The sequence below is a fragment of the Oreochromis niloticus genome, linkage group LG12, assembly GCF_001858045.2.
Source record: "Oreochromis niloticus isolate F11D_XX linkage group LG12, O_niloticus_UMD_NMBU, whole genome shotgun sequence".
Lineage (NCBI taxonomy): Eukaryota > Metazoa > Chordata > Actinopteri > Cichliformes > Cichlidae > Oreochromis > Oreochromis niloticus.
Window position 1 is genome coordinate 18,642,089 of NC_031977.2, and position 23,061 is coordinate 18,665,149.

At 41.9% G+C, this 23,061-nt stretch overlaps 1 protein-coding gene across 2 annotated transcripts; it reads left to right on the forward strand.

Moving 5' to 3' along the window:
- Positions 1 to 11,378: 11,378 nt before the first annotated feature.
- On the forward strand, positions 11,379 to 19,606 carry ewsr1b (EWS RNA-binding protein 1b). 2 transcript variants are annotated; one of them, XM_003451716.5, is made up of 15 exons: positions 11,379 to 11,495; positions 11,969 to 12,005; positions 12,312 to 12,363; positions 12,567 to 12,717; positions 12,864 to 13,059; positions 13,157 to 13,413; positions 13,532 to 13,688; positions 16,945 to 16,982; positions 17,563 to 17,592; positions 17,741 to 17,856; positions 17,953 to 18,082; positions 18,174 to 18,284; positions 18,487 to 18,613; positions 18,707 to 19,072; positions 19,214 to 19,606. In XM_003451716.5, the coding sequence occupies exons 1-15, from the start codon at positions 11,480 to 11,482 to the stop codon at positions 19,248 to 19,250; spliced, it is 1,821 nt and encodes a 606-aa protein (XP_003451764.3). In that variant the 5' UTR covers positions 11,379 to 11,479; the 3' UTR covers positions 19,251 to 19,606. The 2 variants fall into 2 exon arrangements, with proteins under 2 accessions (XP_003451764.3, XP_005473415.2); XM_005473358.4 differs by having other exon boundaries at positions 11,380 to 11,495; positions 16,948 to 16,982.
- The last annotated feature ends 3,455 nt before the right edge of the window (positions 19,607 to 23,061 follow it).

Here is a 23,061-nt window from a genome sequence, read left to right on the forward strand (position 1 = left end):
TGGCAAAGGACTTTGATAGTAACAAGTTAGCAAAAGAGTTCAAAGAGAAAATAGTGGAAATAGAAAGTGAGACAACGAAAGCCTCAAAGCAGTGTTCTAGTGTGCAACACCTGGAGAAAGTCCTGCAGCTGAAAACAGAACAAATAGCCAAACTTGAACGCGAGAGGCAGAAATCCTTTAAGAAAATGACGTCCCAAGATAATGAGATTGTCCGTCTGAGAAATGCTCTCACAGAAACAGAACACAGACTTAAAATACAGATGACAAATGATGACTTTTTGCCTCAGCGTGAAACACTTAATAAGGAGTTGTCTGAGGCTAAGACCGTGATCAGCCAATTTAAGGACACCATAAAGTCGCTGACAAAAGACACAGAAGAAAAGGATAACGAACGAGAAAAGATTCAAGCAGAGCTATCCAAGTCTCAGACCAGGTATTTTGCTGTGAAAAATCAACTGGAGCTCATCAAACAAAAGCAGGCAGAAGCGCAGACGGCACAGGCCAAACAACTTGCCTGTGTCGAGGAGGAGCGCAACGTAGTTAAGAAAAGGCTGGGCCAGATTTTGACAGACAAAGAAAAGGTGGACAAAGAGCTCACACACTATAAAAAGATGGTGTTTCAGCAGGAGCAAAAAATTAAACAGCTGGAAACTGAAAATCAATTGAGTTCAATTCAAAGACAAACGATTGAAGGACAAAAAGAGGAAATTGACGGTCTGACGAAGCAGATAAAGGACCTGCGTGAGGAGATTTCCTTAAAGCCTACCACTGAGTTCCGCAAACACACTGCAGAAATGGAGGAAAAAATCTCGCAGTGGCTAACAAACAAACTTAACACTAAAAGAAAAATGCACATGTCCAGTCGCACATTAGTAGTCGACCAGCGCCGCCGGGACCGCTTGCTATGCAAATATAAACAACTGGTCACAGAAAAAGACAAAGAAAATAAAGAACTGCGGTCGATGCTGAATCAGGAGGCTGCACTTCAAAACAAAGATGCCATAGAGAAACTCCACAGATGTGAGTGGAAAAATCGCGAACTCAAAAAGCAGTTAGAAACAACACAGCGAATCCTTTCTGTATATGAGGCTAAGAACACCAGCCTTGTTGAAGAAAATAAACACCTGACACTTGAGGTGAGCGCAAAGCACACCCCGCTACCTCCTATTTCCACCAAGGCCAAGTCAAACTGTATGGCGAAATCATATGAGCAGTCTGAGGTTGGGCGCTCAACCAGATTCATGTGCAGTATTCCCCAAAAGACAGAAAAAACGTTTTTTCACCTCCCTCCTCTCGTAGGCAAAACATTGCAGAATTTGAGCAGCAGGCCCCTCAAATTAACCAACAACTCTGCTAAGATTACGCAACAGATGCCCAAAATTAACCAACACACCCCCATAATTAAGTAACAGACCCCGTCGGCCCAGTCGCCACACCACTAAGGAACCTGCCGACCTGTTCCCACACCAGAAAGCACAATTAGAACCAATCATTCCCTTTCATACACTGAAAGAAATAATCAGTTTTTAGGCTGGTCAACAAACATAAATTGACTTTTTCTTAAATAAACATCAACACTAAGGGATATGGTTAAAAACATTACTTAAAATACACTGAGGCAGTTACATCTCTAACACAGGAGGGCCTGTATTTGCTATAACACCAAAAATATTAGACAACAGAAAACAATAACATATGTTTGCTGTGAGGAAGTGACATGAACACATTCCATCTGTGTCACTACCTCACCCCCAACCAGCCGCGGCAGATGGCTGCCCCTTCCTGAGCCTGGTTCTGCCGGAGGTCTCTGCCTGTTAACAGGCAGTTTTTCCTCCCCACTGTCGCCAAGTGCTTGCTCATAGGGGGTCCTCGGATTGTTGGGGTTTCTCTGTAATATTGTAGGGTCTTTACCTTACAATATAAAGTGCCTTGAAGCAGCGTCTTGTCAACAGGCATTTTGCAAATAAAATTTAATTGGACTGAACTGATTTCCTTTGGTTTATTAAGTCTGAGTGGTTGTATTTGAGCACTTTGATCGACTTATATTCATTGTATTCATTCCTTAAAACAGCTACTAATTCAAAACTTTCCACAGTGATTCTAAAAGAAAGCAAAGGCAGGAAGTACCAAAGCACAAATACTTAGTTACTTAGTTACAAATATTTAGTATAGAGTATGTTTGGGGAGTGTGATTGTGTGTACAGTGTCCATATGTGTCTGTCTCCACGTTGGGTGAGTGCCGAATATTTGTCTGTGTCCATGAGGGTGGGAATGCACGTTTCTGCCTGTGTGTGTGCCTGTTCGTCTGTCTATATGTCAGGTTGGGTCTTAGACTCCACCTCTCTGTCTGGGTACATCTCAGGCCCTCCAAGGTATGGAGGCCTATCTCCCCTCACCACACTCCCTGCCGGGTGACCCCTTGTCTGGGGCTCTCCTCAGCTCTTCCCAGGAGGGTGGCACGGTTGCCCCTCCGATGATCGTCCTTGGGCTCTCGCACTCTGGGGCCTGGATCTTCTCCATGCCTGCTTCATGCACTGGGGGACGGGGGCTGTAGCTCCCCACACCATCTAGCAGCAGAAACGCAGTTACATGGAGAAACCTTTTGAATACAAACGCACTCATCCACACAGGTGTGCACACAGACGTGTACGCATGGGTGTTCACAGACACAAACTACACCTGTCTTGGCTGCTACCTCAAAGGACATTGTGTGCTGTTGATGCTGCGTGCTGCACAATAACATTCAATATTTAGTATCTACTGTTATTTACTCTTAGCTAGATTATCGCGATGGTGTTGTGTTTATTATGTTGCTCCCTTTTTTGCTTGATTTCTCTTCTGATCTTTCTTCTCTCAACAGGTGTTCCAGAAGATTTTTTTGAAGTGCCCTTTTTCACTGTCTCTCTTCCCCTCTGTTTTTCTTTCCCTCCCTCTCTTTCTTTCTTTCTTTCTCCCTTTCCTATCCCTCAGTCATGTCTGTCCCGTCTCTAACAACTGAAAATAAAATAAAATAAAATAAATAAATAATAATAACAAAGGTCAATCAAATGGACCAATATGGCAAGGCCATGATGATCCATTGGGCATCACTCTTGGCCTTCAGACAGTAATTCTGATGGCTAAAGAACCAAACAGGACAGGCAATAAAAACCCCAAAACAAAACAGTGCATTCAGATCATAATTATGATTGCAAAAGGAGTAACACAAAACACAGTAATTTTTACTGTTTTAATTTATTTTACTTTAAAGCTATACTAAATGAAGCCAATCCTATGTCCTGAAAAAAAAATAGCATGAGTATTTATTTTTTTCTGACAACTTTTAACTTTTACTCCCTACATTTTGACAGAAATATTTGTACTTTCTATATATATATATATATATATATATATATATATATATAAGATCGCAAGTTCGATTCCTGCCTGGGGCGTCTGTATCCAGTAAGGGTCCTAAGGCTAGACCCCCTATGCTAAAGTGAGCCTACCGCAGACATGAGCGAGACAGATAAATATGAAGGCATGCCGGCTCGGACGTCGCCCGGATCAACAAGGTCCGCGTCAGGTGTTGAGGAACCAGGGCACCCTGACGACAAGTGGGCTACTGGAACAAGAAGGCATCGGTGGGCAAGAGACGAAAACAGGGCGTTGTTGGAATGCTACTACGCAAGTAACCCTGGCGGAAGGGGTTACATGAATAGGATGAGGGACCTATGGCTTCTTCGATACCCAACATCCACAATGACGGCGAAACAACTAGTAGCTCAGTGTTCCAACATTCGAAAGAAGGGACTGCTCTCACAGCTAGAGATTGACGAGGTACAACATAAATGCTACGGCAAGGAGGAGTCAGGACGCCAGGTCAGGGGGGAGATATCATCACCCCCACCCGAGATTGGGTACATAGCCCCAAGTGCGATAGGAGAAGGATCGTTGAGTGCAAGAGGAACTGACCTGAAAGATAGGATCATGGCCAAGCTTGAAACCTGGACCCCCCTAGCCGGTTACCAAGATTACGTGAAGTACCCTCAGAAGGTCTGCTAGATGATGTTAATGCAGCACTACGGATGATACCTACAACCACGATTACCGACACTAACAAGCTGATCTACACTACGGCAGCAGTGATCAGTGAGATGCTTGGCTACAAGTTGAACAGCCACAAGGGCAGTACCCTCCATGGAGAAGGAGGCTAGAGGGCAAGATCAAAGTAGCACGGAGGGAGGTTAGCCAACTAACGGAGTTGCAGAAAGGCGCGACAAAGAAGGTGCATAAGAAATACAGCAAGCTGTCCATACCTGAGGCCTTGGAAACTGCCAAGCAAAGACTCACAGCCTTGGCCAGCCGCTTGAGGAGGTACACCAGAGAGATAGAAGGCAGGAGAATAAACCAGCTGTTCTCCACAGAACCAGCAAAGGTGTACTCTCAGTGGCAAGGGAACAATAACAGAACAGCACCACCAAGGCTGGAGACGGAGCAATACTGGAAGAGCATATGGGAGAAGGACGCAACCCATAACGGCAATGCTCAGTGGCTAGTGGATCTGAGGGCAGACCATAGCGACCTCCCTGAACAGGGTCCAGTAACCATCACAGTGGCAGATATCCAAGAAAGGGTCTCCAGTATGAAGAGTTGGACAGCACCAGGGCCCGACATGGTTCACGCCTACTGGCTGAAGAAGCTGACTGCACTCCACGAGCGTCTGGCAGCACAAATGAACCAGCTGCTAGTTAACGAGAGACACCCGGAATGGCTAACCGAAGGTCGGACGGTCCTGATCCCCAAGGACCCCAAGAAGGGACCGGTCCCATCCAACTACCGACCAATAACCTGCCTCAGTACTACATGGAAGCTCCTGTCAGGCATCATATCGGCTAAGATGAACAGGCACATGGCTCAATACATGAGCGGGGCACAGAAAGGGATTGGCAAGAATACCAGAGGCGCAAAACACCAGCTACTGGTAGACAGAACAGTCAGCCGAGACTGCAAGACCAGGCTGACCAACCTGTGCACAGCCTGGATTGATTACAAGAAGGCCTATGACTCAATGCCCCACAGCTGGATACTGGAATGCCTAGAATTGTACAAGATCAACAGGACCCTAAGAGCCTTCATCAGGAACTCAATGGGAATGTGGCACACAACACTAGAGGCCAACTCCAAGCCCATAGCACAAGTCACCATCAAGTGCGGGATCTACCAAGGAGATGCTCTGTCCCCACTGCTGTTCTGCATAGGCCTGAACCCCCTCAGTGAGATCATTAACAAGACTGGCTACGGATACCGACTACGGAACGGAGCGGTTGTCAGCCACCTCCTGTACATGGATGACATCAAGCTGTATGCCAAGAGTGAACGAGACATCGATTCACTGATACACACTACCAGGCTATACAGCAATGACATTGGAATGTCATTCGGGCTGGAGAAGTGTAGTCGGATGGTAACAAAGAGAGGGAAGGTAGTCAGAACTGAGGGGATTGAACTACCAGAAGGCAACATTGCAGACATAGAGGACAGTTACAAGTACCTGGGGATCCCACAGGCGAATGGGAACCATGAAGAGGCCGCTAGGAAAGCTGCAACCACCAAGTACCTGCAGAGGGTCAGGCAAGTCCTGAGGAGTCAGCTGAACGGTAAGAACAAGATCCGGGCAATCAACACCTACGCCCTGCCCGTGATCAGGTACCCTGCTGGGGTAATAGGCTGGCCAAAGGAGGAGATAGAAGCCACTGACACCAAGACAAGAAAGCTCCTTACCATGCATGGAGGGTTTCACCCCAAGTCCAGCACCCTGAGGTTGTACGCTAAGCGGAAGGAAGGGGGCCGGGGACTGGTGAGTGTCAGCACCACAGTCCAGGATGAGACAAGAAACATCCACGAATACATCACGAAGATGGCCCCAACTGACAGTGTGCTCAGTGAATACCTCAGGCAGCAGAAACCCAAGAAAGAGGAGGAAGGCGAGGAACCATCATGGAAGGACAGGCCCCTGCACGGTATGTACCACCGGCAGATAGAGGAGGTGGCTGATATCCAGAAATCCTACCAGTGGCTGGACAAAGCTGGACTGAAAGACAGCACAGAGGCACTAATCATGGCAGCACAAGAACAAGCTCTGAGTACAAGATCCATAGAGGCTGGGGTCTATCACACCAGGCAAGACCCCAGGTGCAGGCTGTGTAAAGATGCCCCAGAGACAATCCAGCACATAACAGCAGGGTGCAAGATGCTAGCAGGCAAGGCATACATGGAACGCCATAACCAAGTGGCCGGCATAGTGTACAGGAACATCTGTGCCGAGTATAACCTGGAAGTCCCAAGGTCAAAATGGGAGATGCCCCCAAGGGTGATGGAGAATGACCGAGCTAAGATCCTGTGGGACTTCCAGATACAGACGGACAAAATGGTGGTGGCTAACCAACCGGACATAGTGGTGGTAGACAAACAGAAGAAGACGGCTGTAGTGATCGATGTAGCGGTTCCGAATGACAGCAATATCAGGAAGAAGGAACACGAGAAGCTGGAGAAATACCAAGGGCTCAGAGAAGAGCTCGAGAGGATGTGGAGGGTGAAGGTAACTGTGGTCCCCGTGGTAATCGGAGCACTAGGTGCGGTGACTCCCAAGCTAGGCGAGTGGCTCCAGCAGATCCCGGGAACAACATCGGAGATCTCTGTCCAGAAGAGCGCAGTCCTGGGAACAGCTAAGATACTGCGCAGGACCCTCAAGCTCCCAGGCCTCTGGTAGAGGACCCGAGCTTGAAGGATAAACCGCCCGCAGGGGCGTGCTGGGTGTTTTTATATGTGTGTGTGTGTGTGTGTGTGTGTGTGTATGTATGTATGTATAAAATTCATTGCTTGATAATTTAATGTACAATAAAGAGATATTTTATAATTAAATATTTCAAAATGAACTTTATCACTTTATTCATAAATACTTCAAATGGAATGGATTTTCAGAAAAAGCGATTAAACTCAATAACAACCTGACTTAAAAATTAATTAAAAAATTAATAAATTAAAATAAAAATTAACAACAGAAGAATCCGGTCGTTAAGTGATGACGTGACGAATCCTACTTCCGGGCCTAAAGTAGTCTGCGTTTAATATGGCTTTTGTGTTGTTAACATGTTTAATGTTTTGTATTTTCTTCTATTTAATCTCAAAAAGCTCCTAAAACAGTCAGTGATCACTGTTGACCTCCCTCGGCTTTTATTACCGCTAAACATTTATTTAAGCTCAGTTTTTAAAACCTTAGGATGTAACTACAGCCCAGCCCATGCAGCAGTATATTAATGACTAACCTCGTATTGTGGATGGATTATCTCAGTTGTTCTCCTGGCTGAAGTTTGGTCCGTTTACAGCATCCTGCCATGCGATTACATTTGTTCCTGACCACCGAGAACACTCACGTTAACTTTTATCGAGTGGGAAAAAAAGTTAGCTTGTTTATATTATGCTAACACAGCTGTGTCGCTAGCGGTCACGTAGCACATCATTATATACCAGCTAGCCAAACTTCAGTAACCCTACAAACGTCACTGCTGTTTAGTTTTCTGTCTTCATTTATGTTGGAAGTGATAACAGAGCTGTACGTTTTAATTTGTTTCCAAAACCCCGCAGTCAGGACATGCTATGTTGTATTTAGATAGAAGCTAGCGAGCTAACTTCCTGCTAACTTCTAGCTCCGTTAAATGTCATAAATTCCGTTTTCATGGATGCCTGGATGTTAAACTCAGTTGTTACACCTGGTAGAGAAGAACGCTGATCATTTTATTAAAGATGAAAGACTTTAGACCAGGGGTGTCCAAACTTTTATCCCTGAGGGCCACATACATAAAAATATAGGAGGGGCTGGGCCACTTACTAGAAATTAGGTATATAACCTTAACTGTAGTGTATTAATGTTAGAAAAATCATTTAAAAGTGGTCAAATGTGTTATATTGTTGAATATAATTAAAGACAAAACTGCCTTCATCACAGCTTTCCATAAATGGATCTTTATTGATTTATTCAGAAAAAGCTTTGGTAGCTCATTCTCAGAACAGCAGCAGATTTCTTCTTGGACAGAAGATTTACAGTACAGAGGAAAAACAATAAAGGGGAAAATGGGACGGGTACATTTCAAGCTTATTATTTAAGTTCTTAGGCTTAGCAACACACCTATTAACGTTCGTTTGAAACGGTTATCAACATTAACAGATTGAACTGGACTTAATAACAGGAGTGCATATAATTTTAGTAAATTATTCTGGTGAGTATCAGCTGCGCTGGGTATGTAAATCGGGCCATCCAGCCGCGGTGCTCATCGTACGCCACTCGTGCCAGAAATCCGGACAAATGTCACTTGATCAAGGAGCAGATCTGCATCAGATGAGATCAGCTGACTTTGCGTGTGCGTGCGCTGTGCACAGCGGTGTGTACTCTGTGTGTTAACAAGAAAAACGCATATAAGAAAGTGGTGCGCAAAAGCAGGGTAGTGACAGAATTGATACGCATTATTGATATTTGAAGCATGTGTACCTGCACATGCATGCATATTAACACGCGGGTACTGTGGAATGTAGTTTTTACTCACCTAAAGTGCTCGTGCTCTCGTCCACTCCCCGCAAAAAAATAAATAAATTAGCAGCTGTGCGGTGTCTGTGGCATCGGTGCTCTCATCGCATGCGATGGAGTAAAAATCAAAAGCACAGCTTTATCAGACAGTTGCAGTTTAATGTTGGCTGACAGTCTTCAGTGCGTGGCACAACTGTATTTCTGGACATGCTGACGTTGTTGAAGTCCTGCACTTTTTCCGGGCACATTATTTCGGTGACTTTAACGAGGCAGCGTTTTATGAGGTCTCCATCTGAAAAAGGCTTGCCATGTCTTGCGATGAGTTGGGCGACCTCATAACTGGCTATTGGAGCCTTTTCCTGGACAATTTGAGCACGAAAAAAATACTGTTGCTGACCCCGCAGGATAGCTACCCTTTGCTTTAATTTCTGCTCTCGCTCAGCACCAGTGTAGGATGCATAGGCCTGATGTTTGGTTTCATAATGACGTCGTACATTATACTCTTTCATAACTGCCACAGTTTCAGTGCAGATCAAACAGACACACTTCCCCTTTAATTCTTTGAAAAAATATTCACTCTCCCACCGTGTCTGAAATTTTCTGCACTCACTTTGTAGCAGCCCTTGGCATCAAGAATGACAAAAGAGTCTCTAACGGGTGCAGCCATTTATTTCCTCACCACACACGCCTCATTCTCTGGACATTGAGCACCGTGAAAACTATAAAACAAGAAAAAATTGATACCCGTACAGTCCTTTTGAAGTATAACAATGAGCAATAACAACAATGAGCTCAAGTTAATTCAGGTAAGTTCAAACAAGTAATTCTGAGATATACAGTCACAGATTAAATAAAACAAAAAGGGGTTACTTCAAACAGCATCAAGGGGTTACACAGTTCGGTTAAATAAAATATAACAACAGATCACCTCTCATCACATACCTCAGTCCGCTTGCCAAGGGTGCAAACTCCGGTGAACACTTAAACACTTCGGCCCGTTTCTCATGGGATGCTGCTAGCTTGCATGACACACATGTCTAAGATGGACTTTGTACAACTTATTCCTGCCGCACGACAGACCGCTCATACACGTTACGGGGCATGCCTCTGAGCACATCTGTCCTTAGTGCGACTGCGCATACAGTTCCGACAACCCCCGCAAGGATGACTTATGGTACAGATCAGCGGTTCATTACACACTTTCTACTAGTGATGGCCCGCTTGAAGCTGACGCTCCGGAGCGTGTGTCGAAAAAAACAACACACTGGTTCAGAAGCACTGTGTCGAGGCTTGCTTCGTTTAGCAAAAGTCACGTGACCAGTGACGTCCGAAGCTTTATTACGCACGCAACTGCTTCGGTATCTGATTCAAATGGAACGAAGTGAATCATTTGCGGGATTTGTGGAGTGTGTTGATGGTGACAGATAGCGAACCACTGATCATTCTACTGAGAGATTTGGTTCTGTTGTGTGGAAGTATTTTGAGTTGATTCTGGTCAATCGGGTGGGTTTTCCAGCTTTGTGTTCTGGCTGTTTGCTTTTGTTTTGTGCGTCTTTATTTTATCTGAAAACGGGAAAAACTTAAAATGTAAAAAATCTGCTTTTCATAATATAAATATCAGTAAATAACTTCCATTTGACTCGTAACATTTAATGTTATAAAAAGATATATTTTATTTAAAAAAATAATCTTACAATGTTAGTCTACAAAATGTGCAGCAATTTAATTTATTTATTCTCTTTAGCCGATAGTTTGTGGAGCCATAACTGCATCTCTACCAGTTTTTCTGCACTCTAGCCTCTTCTCTTCTGTGCCATGTGAAGGGATTTTCCTTAAGGCAGGAGAAATTATCTCCACGAAAAGGAACAGATTCGTCCATCGCACAGTGGAACTAATTTTCTTCTTAAATAAAAATGAAAAAGGGTTTCCTTAAATGCATCATGTTATTAATTTGCAAGTTCATAAGCATTTTCCCTTTCCATTTCACAATCAATTCTACCCCCAGGTCAAAAATATGTATAGGAAAATTTCCCTAATATAATATTATTTATAAATATACCCGTCTAGAGATTAAATGCATAAGTACATGGAGGCAGGACCTCACAGCAGAAGCATACTGCATAATGTGCATTATTATATGTATGTTATATGTAACGTGGTATTTTTCAATTATTGTATTTACCAACATCAAGAAGTCACAAGCAAAGAAAGACCAAACCATGGTGCATGTTCACACAAGGAAAGTTTACTTGTCAAAATTATTTATTAAACAAATAAACTACATTTTTTAACACCAAAAAATACACGTTCAAAGCAACACAACAGCAGCCCAATATGAGACAGAGTTCCACTCTGTATAGTGGGCTATCATTATGAAGCAGTTGGTTTTATTTTGTGGATTCAAGCTGCTCTTCATATTTTTGGCCACCAGATGTCACCAGAGAGGACTGTGTTGAAAAGCTTCGAGTAATGAACCGTTTTTCAATACAAGCTTCAGTGCTTCAGAAAGCTTCATTTGGCCATCACTGCTTTCTACCTTTTGCTTCTGCCATGTTTGGTAACTTGGGGTAAATTTCTTCTGTGATTGTCCTTTTTGGTAGACCAACTGCCTTGATCAACAGTAGCTCCCCCTGGTGTTAAAACTAAGAAGTGCAATACACTCAAGCAAAAGTTGAAGTGCGGGCCATTTTCTATTCTATTTATAAAATTACTTGAGGGCCAATTAAAAATGGACCGCGGGCCAACTCGGACTTTGGACACCCCTGATCTAATCTGATTTGTAAACCTGTAATGCTTTCGCTACAACAGCCCCCAAACAGTATCGCGTTATGTCGCGAGATTTCGCGGTTGCCGCGAAGAGAGTTGCACTTCTGCGGTAGCATTCTTCGTCCATTCGTCTCTTATAGGCACACTAAAATGGCGTCTGCTTCGGGTGAGTAAAAAAAAATGCGACAATTACTGACTTTTAAAGTAAATTTTGTTATTTATTGAAACATTAATTTGCATGAATGTATCCTAATTGTGAGTATGTTTGCATAGTTCGTCTTTTTTAGCCACTTTTCTTTATTGAATAACATGAACCCAGTTCCCTCCGCGTCCGAGGCCTAGACAAGTTAGCACGTCGAGTCTTTGTGGTATTTACTCCGGATATGTTTTTTCATTTGCGCACACTGGGTTTTTCCGCATATTACCGATTTAAAATGAATCCTGTTTAACGGGTGCGTCGATGTCTGACTGGTTTCGTTAGCTGTGAAGTAGTGTTTAGGTTTAGTGAATGGCTCAGTTGTCTCGGTTTTGAATGGCGACATAAGAACGGGCCTGTAACGTGCGGCTCGCGCGCTGAGATCTGAGACTCTATTGTTTTTTGTTTTATTTTTTTAAACTAACCTTTTTCCCCATTTTCAGATTACAGCTCCTACAACCAGACCGGGGCTCAACAGGGGTAAGATTTTTCAGTTAACTTTATTAAAATGGCTTAGAGATTTTTAACCATCCAATATGACCTAATTCTTTCGAAGAAAGGAAACAAAGCGGAGATTAGGGTGGATGCAAATGTAAACCTGTATAATTTTTTTTAAAAATCGATATCCAAACATGGATTACTTTTGGTGTTTTTGTGACCTTCTTTAGGTCGTAGTAAACATCTTTTAGATAAAGACCATTTTTAAACAGTGCACAGCATGATATGTTTTTTCAGGCAGTACCCAGATTTCTGGTGATCCTAAAATTTTGATGCATATGTTTACAGGTATGCTTCCTATGCTGCCCAGCCCTCACAGAATTATGGACAATCTGCTCAGGTACCATTATTGATTTAATTGTGCAGATTTGATCAAAGCATGCCTTGTGCTTAAAACATTTAATGATTGTGGGGAAAACCTGGGATGGTTATTTGTTTACTGCTGGCAGTCATAGGTTGTTTGTGCTTTAAGCAAATGGAGCTTTTAAATAATGCTTAGTTGAGGTTTATTTTGCCTAATGGCTACTGTATTTGCTCTTTCAGCAAAGCTATGGCCAGCAGAATTATGGCTCATATACCCAACCTGCTGCAGCAGCTGCTGATAGCAGTTACAGTCAGACAACACCTGCAGCTGGAGGCTACCCCCAGCAGCAGCAACAGTATGGATCTGGATCATATGGCCAACCAGCATCAGGTCAGCTTTTGTTTTTTTTTAATTATTCTGTTGTTAAACAGTCAAATTACAATGTGGCAAAGCTTGTATTGATTCCTGAAAAATTAACAGGAATGAATATCAAATTTCTTTTTTTCCCTTTGTGATATGTGATGTCTTTTGTACAGCTGGCTACCCTGCTGCCCAGTCTGCTACTCACAGCTATTCACAGTCAACCCAGGGTTACGGAGCCAGTGGTTATGACAGTACTCCTGCTGCTGCTGCTCCAGCTGCCTCCCAGTCTTATGGCTCTCAGCCAGGATACACGGCTCAGTCTGCCTACCCTGGTTATGGCCAACAGGCTGCTCCCACTGCCCCTCAGAGGTATGGACATCTCATCTGACAACAACAAAACATGGGAATTCCAGAAGAACATGCTTATCGGATTACTTGCATTCTGTCTTTGCTTTGTCTCCATCAGTTACAATGCTAACAGCCAGCCAGCTACTTACAGCCAGAATAGCTACTCCCAGCCAGCAGCATATGGTCAACAACCTGGTTACCAAGGCCAGCAGGCAGGCTACAACCAGCAGCAGGGATACCAACAGCAGACCCAGCCACAGCAACAAGCTCCTCCTGCTTACCCTCCTCAGGCCGGTGGATCATACGGGCAGCCTCCAGCCAACCAGTACAACCAGCAAGGTGGACCACCCAGTTACAACCAGTCCAGCCATTACAGTAAGCTTTGCTTTCCTCCTGCCTAAACAGCTGTTCTCTCAACTAAACACATGTGTTCAATTCCACTGTGATCATTCTGTGACGACTGCATGTTTTGATGTTGTTGTTCCTCTTGTAGACAGTTACAGGCAGGATGGGCAGGGTGGAGGTTCTGGTTATCCAGGCTCTGAGCCTACGCGGTACCCTGGAGTAGGGGAGAGCAGGGGCCCTGGAAGGGACTTTGACCGAGGTGGAATGATGCATCGTGGGCGTGGAGGCATGGGGCGCGGCATGGGGTAAGTGTCTTTCTTAAGCACTTAATCTCACATTTATTCAGTCTCTGCAGGTGCCGTTGCCATTTGAGGCAGAGCTGAGACAAACCCTGCTGTAACATCAGAATAATACAGTAAAACATAACGGCAGTCTTGTAAGGGGAATTTATTAGTATTTGATACTGATTCATCAGCAATCAGCGCTAATGAATTGCATGTATCTAGTATAATACATGCAGTGGCATATGTTGTATAAGAATGAGTTTTGTCTCAACCCTGCCTCTCTCTTGGCCAAAGGTAAGAAGAAGGAAAAAAAAAAGTGCAGATTTTGATCACAGACCTGTGCATAAAATTTAGGTTGGACAGCTTATATCCTAGACCATGATTTGATTACTGGGCAGTATCAACAGTATAGGATAGAAAAACGTAGTTTCAGATTTCAACGTTTGTCAGGGAACATGGTACAATCTGTAAGAATATCTACATAAATACATACAGAATTCTAACCCTACTTTCTTTAGTTTCCCACCAGTTCAGTTTCTCAGCATGCTGAATTATTCTCTATAGGGTGACTAACTGGAATAATACAGTTAGATGCTGGAGTCTAGTCCTGTAAGGTCATATCACGACAGGTATTTTAAGAAATGTATAAATGGACGCTGGGCTCATGTAGCACATTAAGTTCCATTTCACATGCCCGTTTGTGTTTTACTAGAGTGCAGTATTTGGGTCAGTACATTTTCTTGATAAGTTTTATTTATTATTCATTTTTTGGCAATTCATTGGTGGTTTTTCAGAGTCTCATAGGTTTCTAAAGAGCTACCGGTGACAATATGTATTTGTCCCTATTTCAGTGGGTTGAGAAAATGCCAAAAAAGGCGGGAAATGGCACTTTAAGTTAATCTAGATGTGTAAATGGTTGTTTAAAAAAAACCCCTCAAAAGTAAATGACATCAATTACAAGAAGACACAGTAATTAACCATCTATTTCAAGAATTTTTGTCATTTGCCACGCTGACATTATTCCTAAAAGTAGTTTCTCATTTGGTGTCATCTCTTGGACCAAAATAAGTTTTGTTGTTTGTTTTTTTTCTTTTAACCAAAAAAAAAAAAATCTTTCAAGGGTTACTTTTATGTTCAGTTTTTTTTTTCTCCTTTTTTTTAACTAACCATTCAAGCAAAAAAAAAAAAAGTAAGAAATGTAAGCCTACATTAACAGCAAAGCGCACAGAGGGAAGTTTTAATAAATTTCAAAATCCTGGTTAATTTTCTGATACACGTGGTTATTTTCCAGCCATATATTGGCTGTTTTTTTTGGTGTCTTTGACAGCTGGAGGAAAGAAAAATGTAGGTATAGTGGTTTTTTTGACATTGACGGCATGGGAAAACAGGGCTTATTGAAGGTATACACAGACCCATCTGTTCTCAAAAATATATAAAGATTTCTCATGGGGTGGTTAGTGCAGATGCATTCAGTCCAAAGTGGATTTTTTTTTTGTCATTAGTCAAAACTCAAAACAGCTTTTGGGTGCGCTATACTTGTTTTAAGGGTCTTGTGAAAATGTATTTCTCATGATAAGGTAATTGGAACGCATCCTGGACACTTTTTTTTCCCTCCCCCTCTCTCTCTGGTACTTCCATTTAATAGACAAGAAAATTGTCTTGCTACAGATTGAGCATTGGAACAGGTTGTCAATTGTGCAGATGTGATTTCTACCAAATTAAAACGGTTACAGAGACATATTTCAGGTGTTTGAAGTTCATCAGAGGTTGTACCGCCATGTTGTGCTGCACATTTGCTTTGGTTTAGAACGGCTGTTTAAAGGTTTAAAAAGACTATTCAAAATTCATACTTGCGTTATCAAGTTTTACATCAGCAGCCATTAATGTGAATATTGGTGACATGACAGGGGTTTTTTTTCGGGGGGGAGGGGGGGGGTTCCTTCTGTTGGGAAAGACTCCTGCCCAAAGCTTGAATGAGCAGTTTTGTGGCAGAAATGCACGGGCATCATCAGGTGTTCATTTCAGGTGTCCATTTTAAGGTGTGTTTAGTATTTTTCATGGTTATCTTTCAGTGGCAAAAGTTTTTTGTTTTTGTTTTTTCTTTCTTTTTTTTTCCTTTCCTTTTTAAGAAAGAGGGTTCTGCATGACATCTGGTTTTTGGTGGCGCAAATGCACACACAGAGACACTGAAATATTTCAGCAAATCTCATACAAGGCCACACTTTGAAGTGTAATATAAACAAAATAGTTCTCAGTTAGAAAGCATAAATAAAATTACATCATTGTACTTCAGGTGCAGTGTAGCATGTTTCTATCATTAAATTTCAAGATTAGCTTAGGTTTAGCTTTGCACAGGTATATTTATATATTCTGGGGGGAGGTGGGGGGCACGTTATGTCATTCTGAAATGTTTTGAATTGTTTTTGTGGTTTGGAATACAACTGTTTGATCACTTTCTTTTGAGCACTTTTTAACATGCTTTGTCACATTTATACCGTACAGGTAACAGTGAGAGCCATTTAAAACCATCTTTTCTCTAAAAAGTATCTGTACTCAGTACAGAGCCGCCAGCTTAAGCAGCAGAAGGAGCTTTAACAAAGATTCAAGGTCTGCCATTTTTCAAGAACTGAGGATGGTGGTTTTTATGAGCATGATGGGTTCTTTAAGCGACCAAGTCTTTGTTTTTAATTTCCCTTGGTAAACTCTGTTTAAGAAGAAGAAAAAAAAGTTTTGGTGTTTTGTTTGGAAACATGTATACTTGTATTTGTTTTTATTACCTGGTGAATGTAATCGCCAGGCCTTCTTGTGAAATTTCAGATGCATTGTCTTATTTTACATCTGTGTAATATCTGCTTGTGCTGTAATTTTCCTTAGAAGTAATGTTAGTGCGGCCATAGTTTGTTTTTGGGTAAAACTGTATTCCATCAATGCATCTGAAATCTTTTCTATCTGTGTACAAATGTTTGGGCTTTGTCACAATTTAAATACCAGTAAAAAATGTTAGTTATTATTATATTTTTTTTTTTCATATGTATCCACTACTAAAAAATGTTTCTGAAGTTGTTTTTAGCTAACTAAGGAATGGCACATAATTCCTAAACTAATCCCCTCAGTTATATTATGTATTTCTGATTATGGGGAATTTAATTATGTGAAAGTTGCTGTCCGGCTAGTTAGAATGTTTTGATTACTCCCTCAATCAAGCCACTTTGCTCGAGCCATGGAAGTGGCTGTAAAAGGGAAATCGCCTTCATATCTCCATTTATTCCCCCCATAGCAGCGCTGGAGACAGAGGTGGCTTCAGTAAGCCTGGTGGTAAGTTAACGAGTATTACACTGGTTAGTCCTTTCAAAGACTTAAACTTTTTTGAGCACATATGCCTCGAGTATTGATGTGACATACTTTGTGGTCGTCAAAATTTATTTACACAAACACATCTGAAAATATTGGAAATTATTTTTTTTTTCCCAATGCCTGAGACCATTTTCTCTGGGGTACTGTATAATTCAGTCACTGCTTATGGTTTGACACTGAGTTTTCAAAAGGTTAATCACAAATTTCAACTCGAATGCGTTTTGTTACTGCTTTAAGAAATCTCAGCAGAATTCCTGGGTTTTTTTTGAGGATTTGCTACTGGTCTAAGAGGCTTTTCAAATGACACACAAATATTTGCCAAAGGGTCAAAGGTGTCCTATTTTCAATTCAATATATCACTTGTGGGAATTGCGTGTACCTTAAGGTGCTATTTTCAACTTTTCCCAATATGGCTGATGCGTCTATAAGGGAGTGTCTGGATTATGTTTTGTAGTACTCTTTAGGTGGAGTTTACTAAGCAAGTGTTCGCAACACTGACTTGTCTCAATCTGTTTCTTTCCCCCTGACTGATGGACCACAGGACCTATGGGCGACAACGAGCGTGAGATGGGTGAGTCACTAAACTCTTGTGAAGTTTCTTGATATTGGTGTTTCATAAACTCTGTACAGCTTTTTTAAAAATCATTGTTATTATTATTATTTTTAATAACTGTTTAAAAAAACAAAACAAAAACATGTTGTAAATGGGTTTCTCGTAGGACGCCCAGAAGAGCAGGATGACTCGGAGAACAGCACAATTTATATCACAGGATTGACTGAGAAGGCTAACCTGGAGGAAATGGCTGAATTCTTCAAACACGTCGGTCCGATTAGGGTAAGAACACTTTATTCTAAATGTAGTTGCAAACACACCTAATTAACAATAAAGTAAACGTTTTTTTTCCTTCCCCTCTTCTTTCTACACATCAAGATTAACCGCAGACTTGGCCAGCCTGCGATTAACATATACACAGACAAGGACTCTGGAAAGCCAAAGGGGGATGCCACTCTGTCCTATGAGGAGCCAATTTGTGCCAAAGCAGCTGTGGAGCATTTTGATGGTACAGTTCATCAACATCAAGTCTTTAGTAGTAGTAGTAGTAGTAGTATTAATATTATTAGTAAACGATTTCTTCTTTCTTTAAATATTAGGAAAAGAGTTCCAAGGCAGAAGACTTAAGGTGTCCATGGCACGCCGAAAACCCATGATGGGTGGAATGAGAGGTGGTATGCCTATGCGAGATGGCATGATGGGACGTGGAGGTAAATTTTGGTAGTCGTTGGTAGTGTTGGACTGTATTTCATGCTGTTATTGCTGTACTTGTGTAAATCTTAATTGATGGTAGTTTCAGTTTAGATAAACTCACAGAGGGGCCCTGTAGCGTGTTTTATGTGAACTGCATGCTAAAATAGCCCGAGTCCAGCTTCATGATTTAAAGGTGCTGTGATTTCCTTATAATATCAGGTATGATGGGCCGTGGCGGAGACCGTGGTGGTTTTGTCCCACGAGGTGGTCCACGCGGTATGGGCAGAGGTGGACCGACAGGAGGCAACATGCAGCAGAGAGCCGGCGACTGGGAGTGTCCTAATCCGTATGTATTTTTTTCATTGTGTACAGTCTTGGTTTTTTGATACACTCTGTTGGTTTGTCAGAACTTTTTAATTTATGTTATCCGTGCTTCCAGGGGTTGTGGCAATCAGAATTTTGCCTGGAGAATGGAGTGTAACCAGTGCAAAGCTCCCAAACCAGAAGGGTTGGGTGGTGGCCCTCCATTTCCCCATGGAGGTGACCGTGGCAGAGGTGGAATGGGAATGCGTGGTGGCAGAGGTATGGACCGTGGCGGTCCAGCAGGAGCCGGAGGGCCCGGTGGACCCGGCGGCCCTGGAGGTTTCCGTGGAGGCTGGGGAGGTGACCGAGGTGGATTCAGAGGACGTGGTGGAATGGACAGGGGAGGGTTCCGTGGGGCCGGCCGTGGAGGACCACCGATGGACCGAATGGGTGGCAGAGGTGGAAGAGGAATGGGACCACCAGGGGGCAAGATGGATATGAGGTAGGATTTAGACTACGTGAAATGTGAACTTAAGTAGCAGTCTTAGTACTCTAAGTAGTTTTATGACTACCTTCTAATGCTGAATTTGGACATGGAACTGAAACTGAAGTGTTTGCTGTCCTTTCTTGGTTTTGTTTGTAGGGACCATCGTCAGGAGCGCAGAGACAGACCTTACTGAAGGAGAAGCTCTTGATCGTTCCTTTTGTGGAATTTGATTTTTAGAAGAATTTTTTTTAATTTATGATTCCGTATTTTGATGGTTATAGAACTGCTCTCACGCAACCTGTGCAGTTACATTCATATCGTTTCCATTTTTTTTTTCTCTTCATTAGTTTACCCATGTATATGCTAAATCTTGTATTGTGCATGTTTTGTTTTTCCTGTTATTTTTTTTTCTTTTTCTTTTTTTAAAAGATGCAGATTAGGTTTGACTTTGTATTGTAAAATCCAGTATTTTTCATTCATTAACAAACTGTCCTTTCCCATAACTATTGTATGTTGATAAATGTGGGAAATAAAATTTTACTTAATTAATGCTGAGTTTTTTGCTTTTACTCAACCATACAAATTTTAAGCACATAAGTAATTTAATATAATAATAAAGGGACCTCTGTACACATTCACACTACTTACATAAAATAACATCTCTGAACTGTACATTCTCAGAATTGTTAAACCAAAGGTTTTGGCACTTCAGTGTTTCTTTGAGGCTCTTTCTACTTAAGATGTGTTTAGTATGTTCTTTGAGGAAACACGGATGTTAATCAAACTCAAATTGATGGAGATTTTAAAATCATATGATGAATGAAGTAATTTATTCCAAAAAACTAGAAGCAGTGCCGTAAAAAGGTATTTCCTAAGGAGCATAGATGAATGTGTTTTTGGTATTGATAGATGACATTAATGCATCTTGGTTACATTCACAGAACTTGGGAAGATGGAGCCTAATTTCAAAACAGATAATTTAGCTTCCTGAGGCAAATTCTTCCTGTGAAATTATATTCATAAGTATTAAATTTAATCTTTCCCACTAAATTGTGGCCCATTGTGGCTGGTCAAGGTTTTTATGGAGTCCTTGTGCTATTGCATACTTTATTTCATCCACAATGTTTTCTGAAGGGTATTTGTGCATCAGTATACACCTACCAACCACTTTGGGTGTCATTTGTGCCAGTTCAAAACAGGATACACAGCCTACAATTTTCATAGGTTCACCTTAGGTTGGACAACGGAAGATTTGGAGTGAGTATTAATGAGTATTGATCCTGCCTTGCGTCAACGGTTCAGTCTGGCAGTGGTGTAATGGTGTTAGGGATACTTTCTTGGCACACTTTGGGCCCTTTACTATCAACCAAGCATCATTTGAACACCACAGCCTGCCTGAGTCTTGTTGCTGGTCATGTCCATCTCTCTATAAACAGTGTACTCATGTTCCTGTGCCTGAAATGGGATCCAGTCACCAGAACTCAGTCCAATAGAGCACCTTTAGGATGCAGTGGGACATCACGAATGTGTTTCTGTGGGGACAGTGTCGACTCACTCCACCCTGCCTTCCTTTCAGCCTGTTTGCAGGCATTGGAGGGCTGGTGTGGTTCACTTTCCATCAGTGATGCTGGAAACACCTGGACCCAGTGTGCCAGTGCTCTATAAAAGCCCTCAGAGCTTTCTGTGGCACTCATTCCTAGAGCATTGCATACTCAGTTTTTCCACCCATGCACTCGTTAACACCACTGATTGTACTGACTGCACATTTGTGTGTATCTCATTTTTTGTTATGGGCAAGTTTTCATCACTAACTTTAGAGTGAATTGCCTTGAACAAAATGTGACCCAGTCAGGCAGTGAGCCCTCTGCAGGCCCAGAATAGCGTTCTGTTTTGTTAGTTTTCCATTAATGTAGACCATGTAGCACAGCTGCAGATCTGAAGAGCCTATGCAGTTACTTTTCTTGCCAGCAGGTGGCGCAGGTTAGATTCAAACTTTGCGTGAATCAGTGCAGCTCAGAATCAGATGAGAAGTTTTACATCAGTGACAGAACTGCAGTAAAATACAGGAAGTCATGTAAGTGTTTTAATTTTTAAAGGATGGATAATTCAAATGTACTCCTGGTCTTAATAACACAGTGGTAACTTTAAATAATTGCTGCCATTCACAGGAATAAAATTGTAAACTCTCAGAACAAAATTCACAAAGAGCCAATGGTTAAACTAGCGTTAACTGAAACTGAGAAAATTACTTTTGTTTTTATTTCTTTGCTCGTTTCTCTTTCGTCCTCAAACTTCAATGACACTCACTCTCATTACTCTGCTTGTTAAACTCAAAATCATAGCCCTGTGAGACCTTCAGCCTAAATTAAGCAGCATTGCTAATCACAGATGTTGATCGCTGGCACGTTAAAAAAAAAAAGAAAAAGAAAAACATCTGTGAAACATATGGCTGCCGAGTGTGTTGCTGTTTTCATTTTCATACATTCGCTCATGTTACCACTGCATACTCCTGCCTGCTGGGGTTTTAGTGTCGTTAGGATTTGATCCTCAGATCACCTCTAATACTTCTAGCGTCTCTGAAGACAGAAATCATTGTGGATCTCACTGAAAGCAGCATGTTCATGAGTGCAGGACACACAACCTACTTCAGCTCCTGTTGTTCTGGTTCTCATTCCAACCTTTGACCTTGTGGCCGAGTCAGGGGGAAAAGACATTTTTTATCTACTTGATTATAAAGACCTGATATTCAGTCTCACAAGATTGTGCATCAGTAAGGATCTGGGGTCGGAGTCATGTTAAAGATAAGATGCACTAATCAAGATGGTGTCTGTCTGTTTCTTTTAAACTCAGCCACTCTCAGTAGTGCCTTGGCAAAAGCAGCCACAGCTGACATCTTCAAGTCTTTCTCATTGGCTGCGGCTGGTTGCTCATGTAGATTAATTAAGTGCTGAACTCTCTCTCGTTCTCTCTCTGTACTGACAGAAAAGCTGATTCATCCAGGCCCAGAAAATGATCTCATCAACCCCACCTTCTCCCTCTTTTTCTCTCGCTCTCCGTCTCTTTCTCCATCTCTCTTCCGCTCCCTCCCTTCCTTTCATTCTCGCTCTCTGTCTGTCTTTCTTAAACGGACACATCCCTCTTTTTAAATGAAAACAAGCCCTCCTTCTTGGCAGCTGGTTGCCTAAATTTAAAAAGACACACTCGAGGAGTGAAGAAGAGAGCTCGGTGTGAGTTAGTACACCGAGAAAGAGATGGTGTAGAAGAAGTAAAGGCCTGGTCAGACTGTTTTTAACTTATATGTATTTTATAGGTAAATAATTTAGGGTGTATGTAGTACCCAACAGTTTTCATGGCATTCACGACACTTTGAGTTCTTTCAGTTTTGCCATCCAGTTTCTGTTCATGTTTATCATAGTATTGTATTCCTCTTATTTTATCCTGCCTCCCCTGTTTTCCCCATGTCTTGTGAGTCTTTGCCCAATTTGTTACTCATTTCCTGTTTTACTTACTAGTTACTAGTTAGTTCTCTCCTGTGTTTGATATTAAGGTTATGTTTTTGGTAGTGTTTGTGTGTGCTATCATCATTCTGTGTGTAAACACAATAGCTTGAAAAGGTGCGTGGAGCTATTTAAAACTCTGTATCTCGCTGCTATTGTTTGTGTTGACAACATTTAGGTTATGTGGGTTTCTTTGGACCTCTGACCTCTTTTTCAGGGTCCAAAAAGTTCAACATTTTATAAAATGTCTTTTATATTTAAAACTACGCTTTAAATATAAAAGCCTACTGCCTTTAATTGTACTGGCAACTTTTAGGGAATTTTACTAGTACATGGGGAAGATAAATATCATATTATAGTTGGCATCCAAATGTGTCACATTTGACCTCTGACCCCACTTGAACATTCCACATTTGCACACTGTGTGTGTTGTCCTGTTGTACTTTTTTCTTACGTTTCTGGTTTTTCCCATTTGTTACTAGTTTTGTTTAGTATTTCAGTTTTGGT

Excerpts from the sequence above, each read along its gene's own strand:
- ewsr1b (XM_003451716.5), top strand. Across the intron at positions 12,364-12,566 it reads ATTATGGACAATCTGCTCAG|CAAAGCTATGGCCAGCAGAA; the intron begins GTACCATTATTG and ends TTGCTCTTTCAG. Across the intron at positions 18,614-18,706 it reads GACTGGGAGTGTCCTAATCC|GGGTTGTGGCAATCAGAATT; the intron begins GTATGTATTTTT and ends CCGTGCTTCCAG.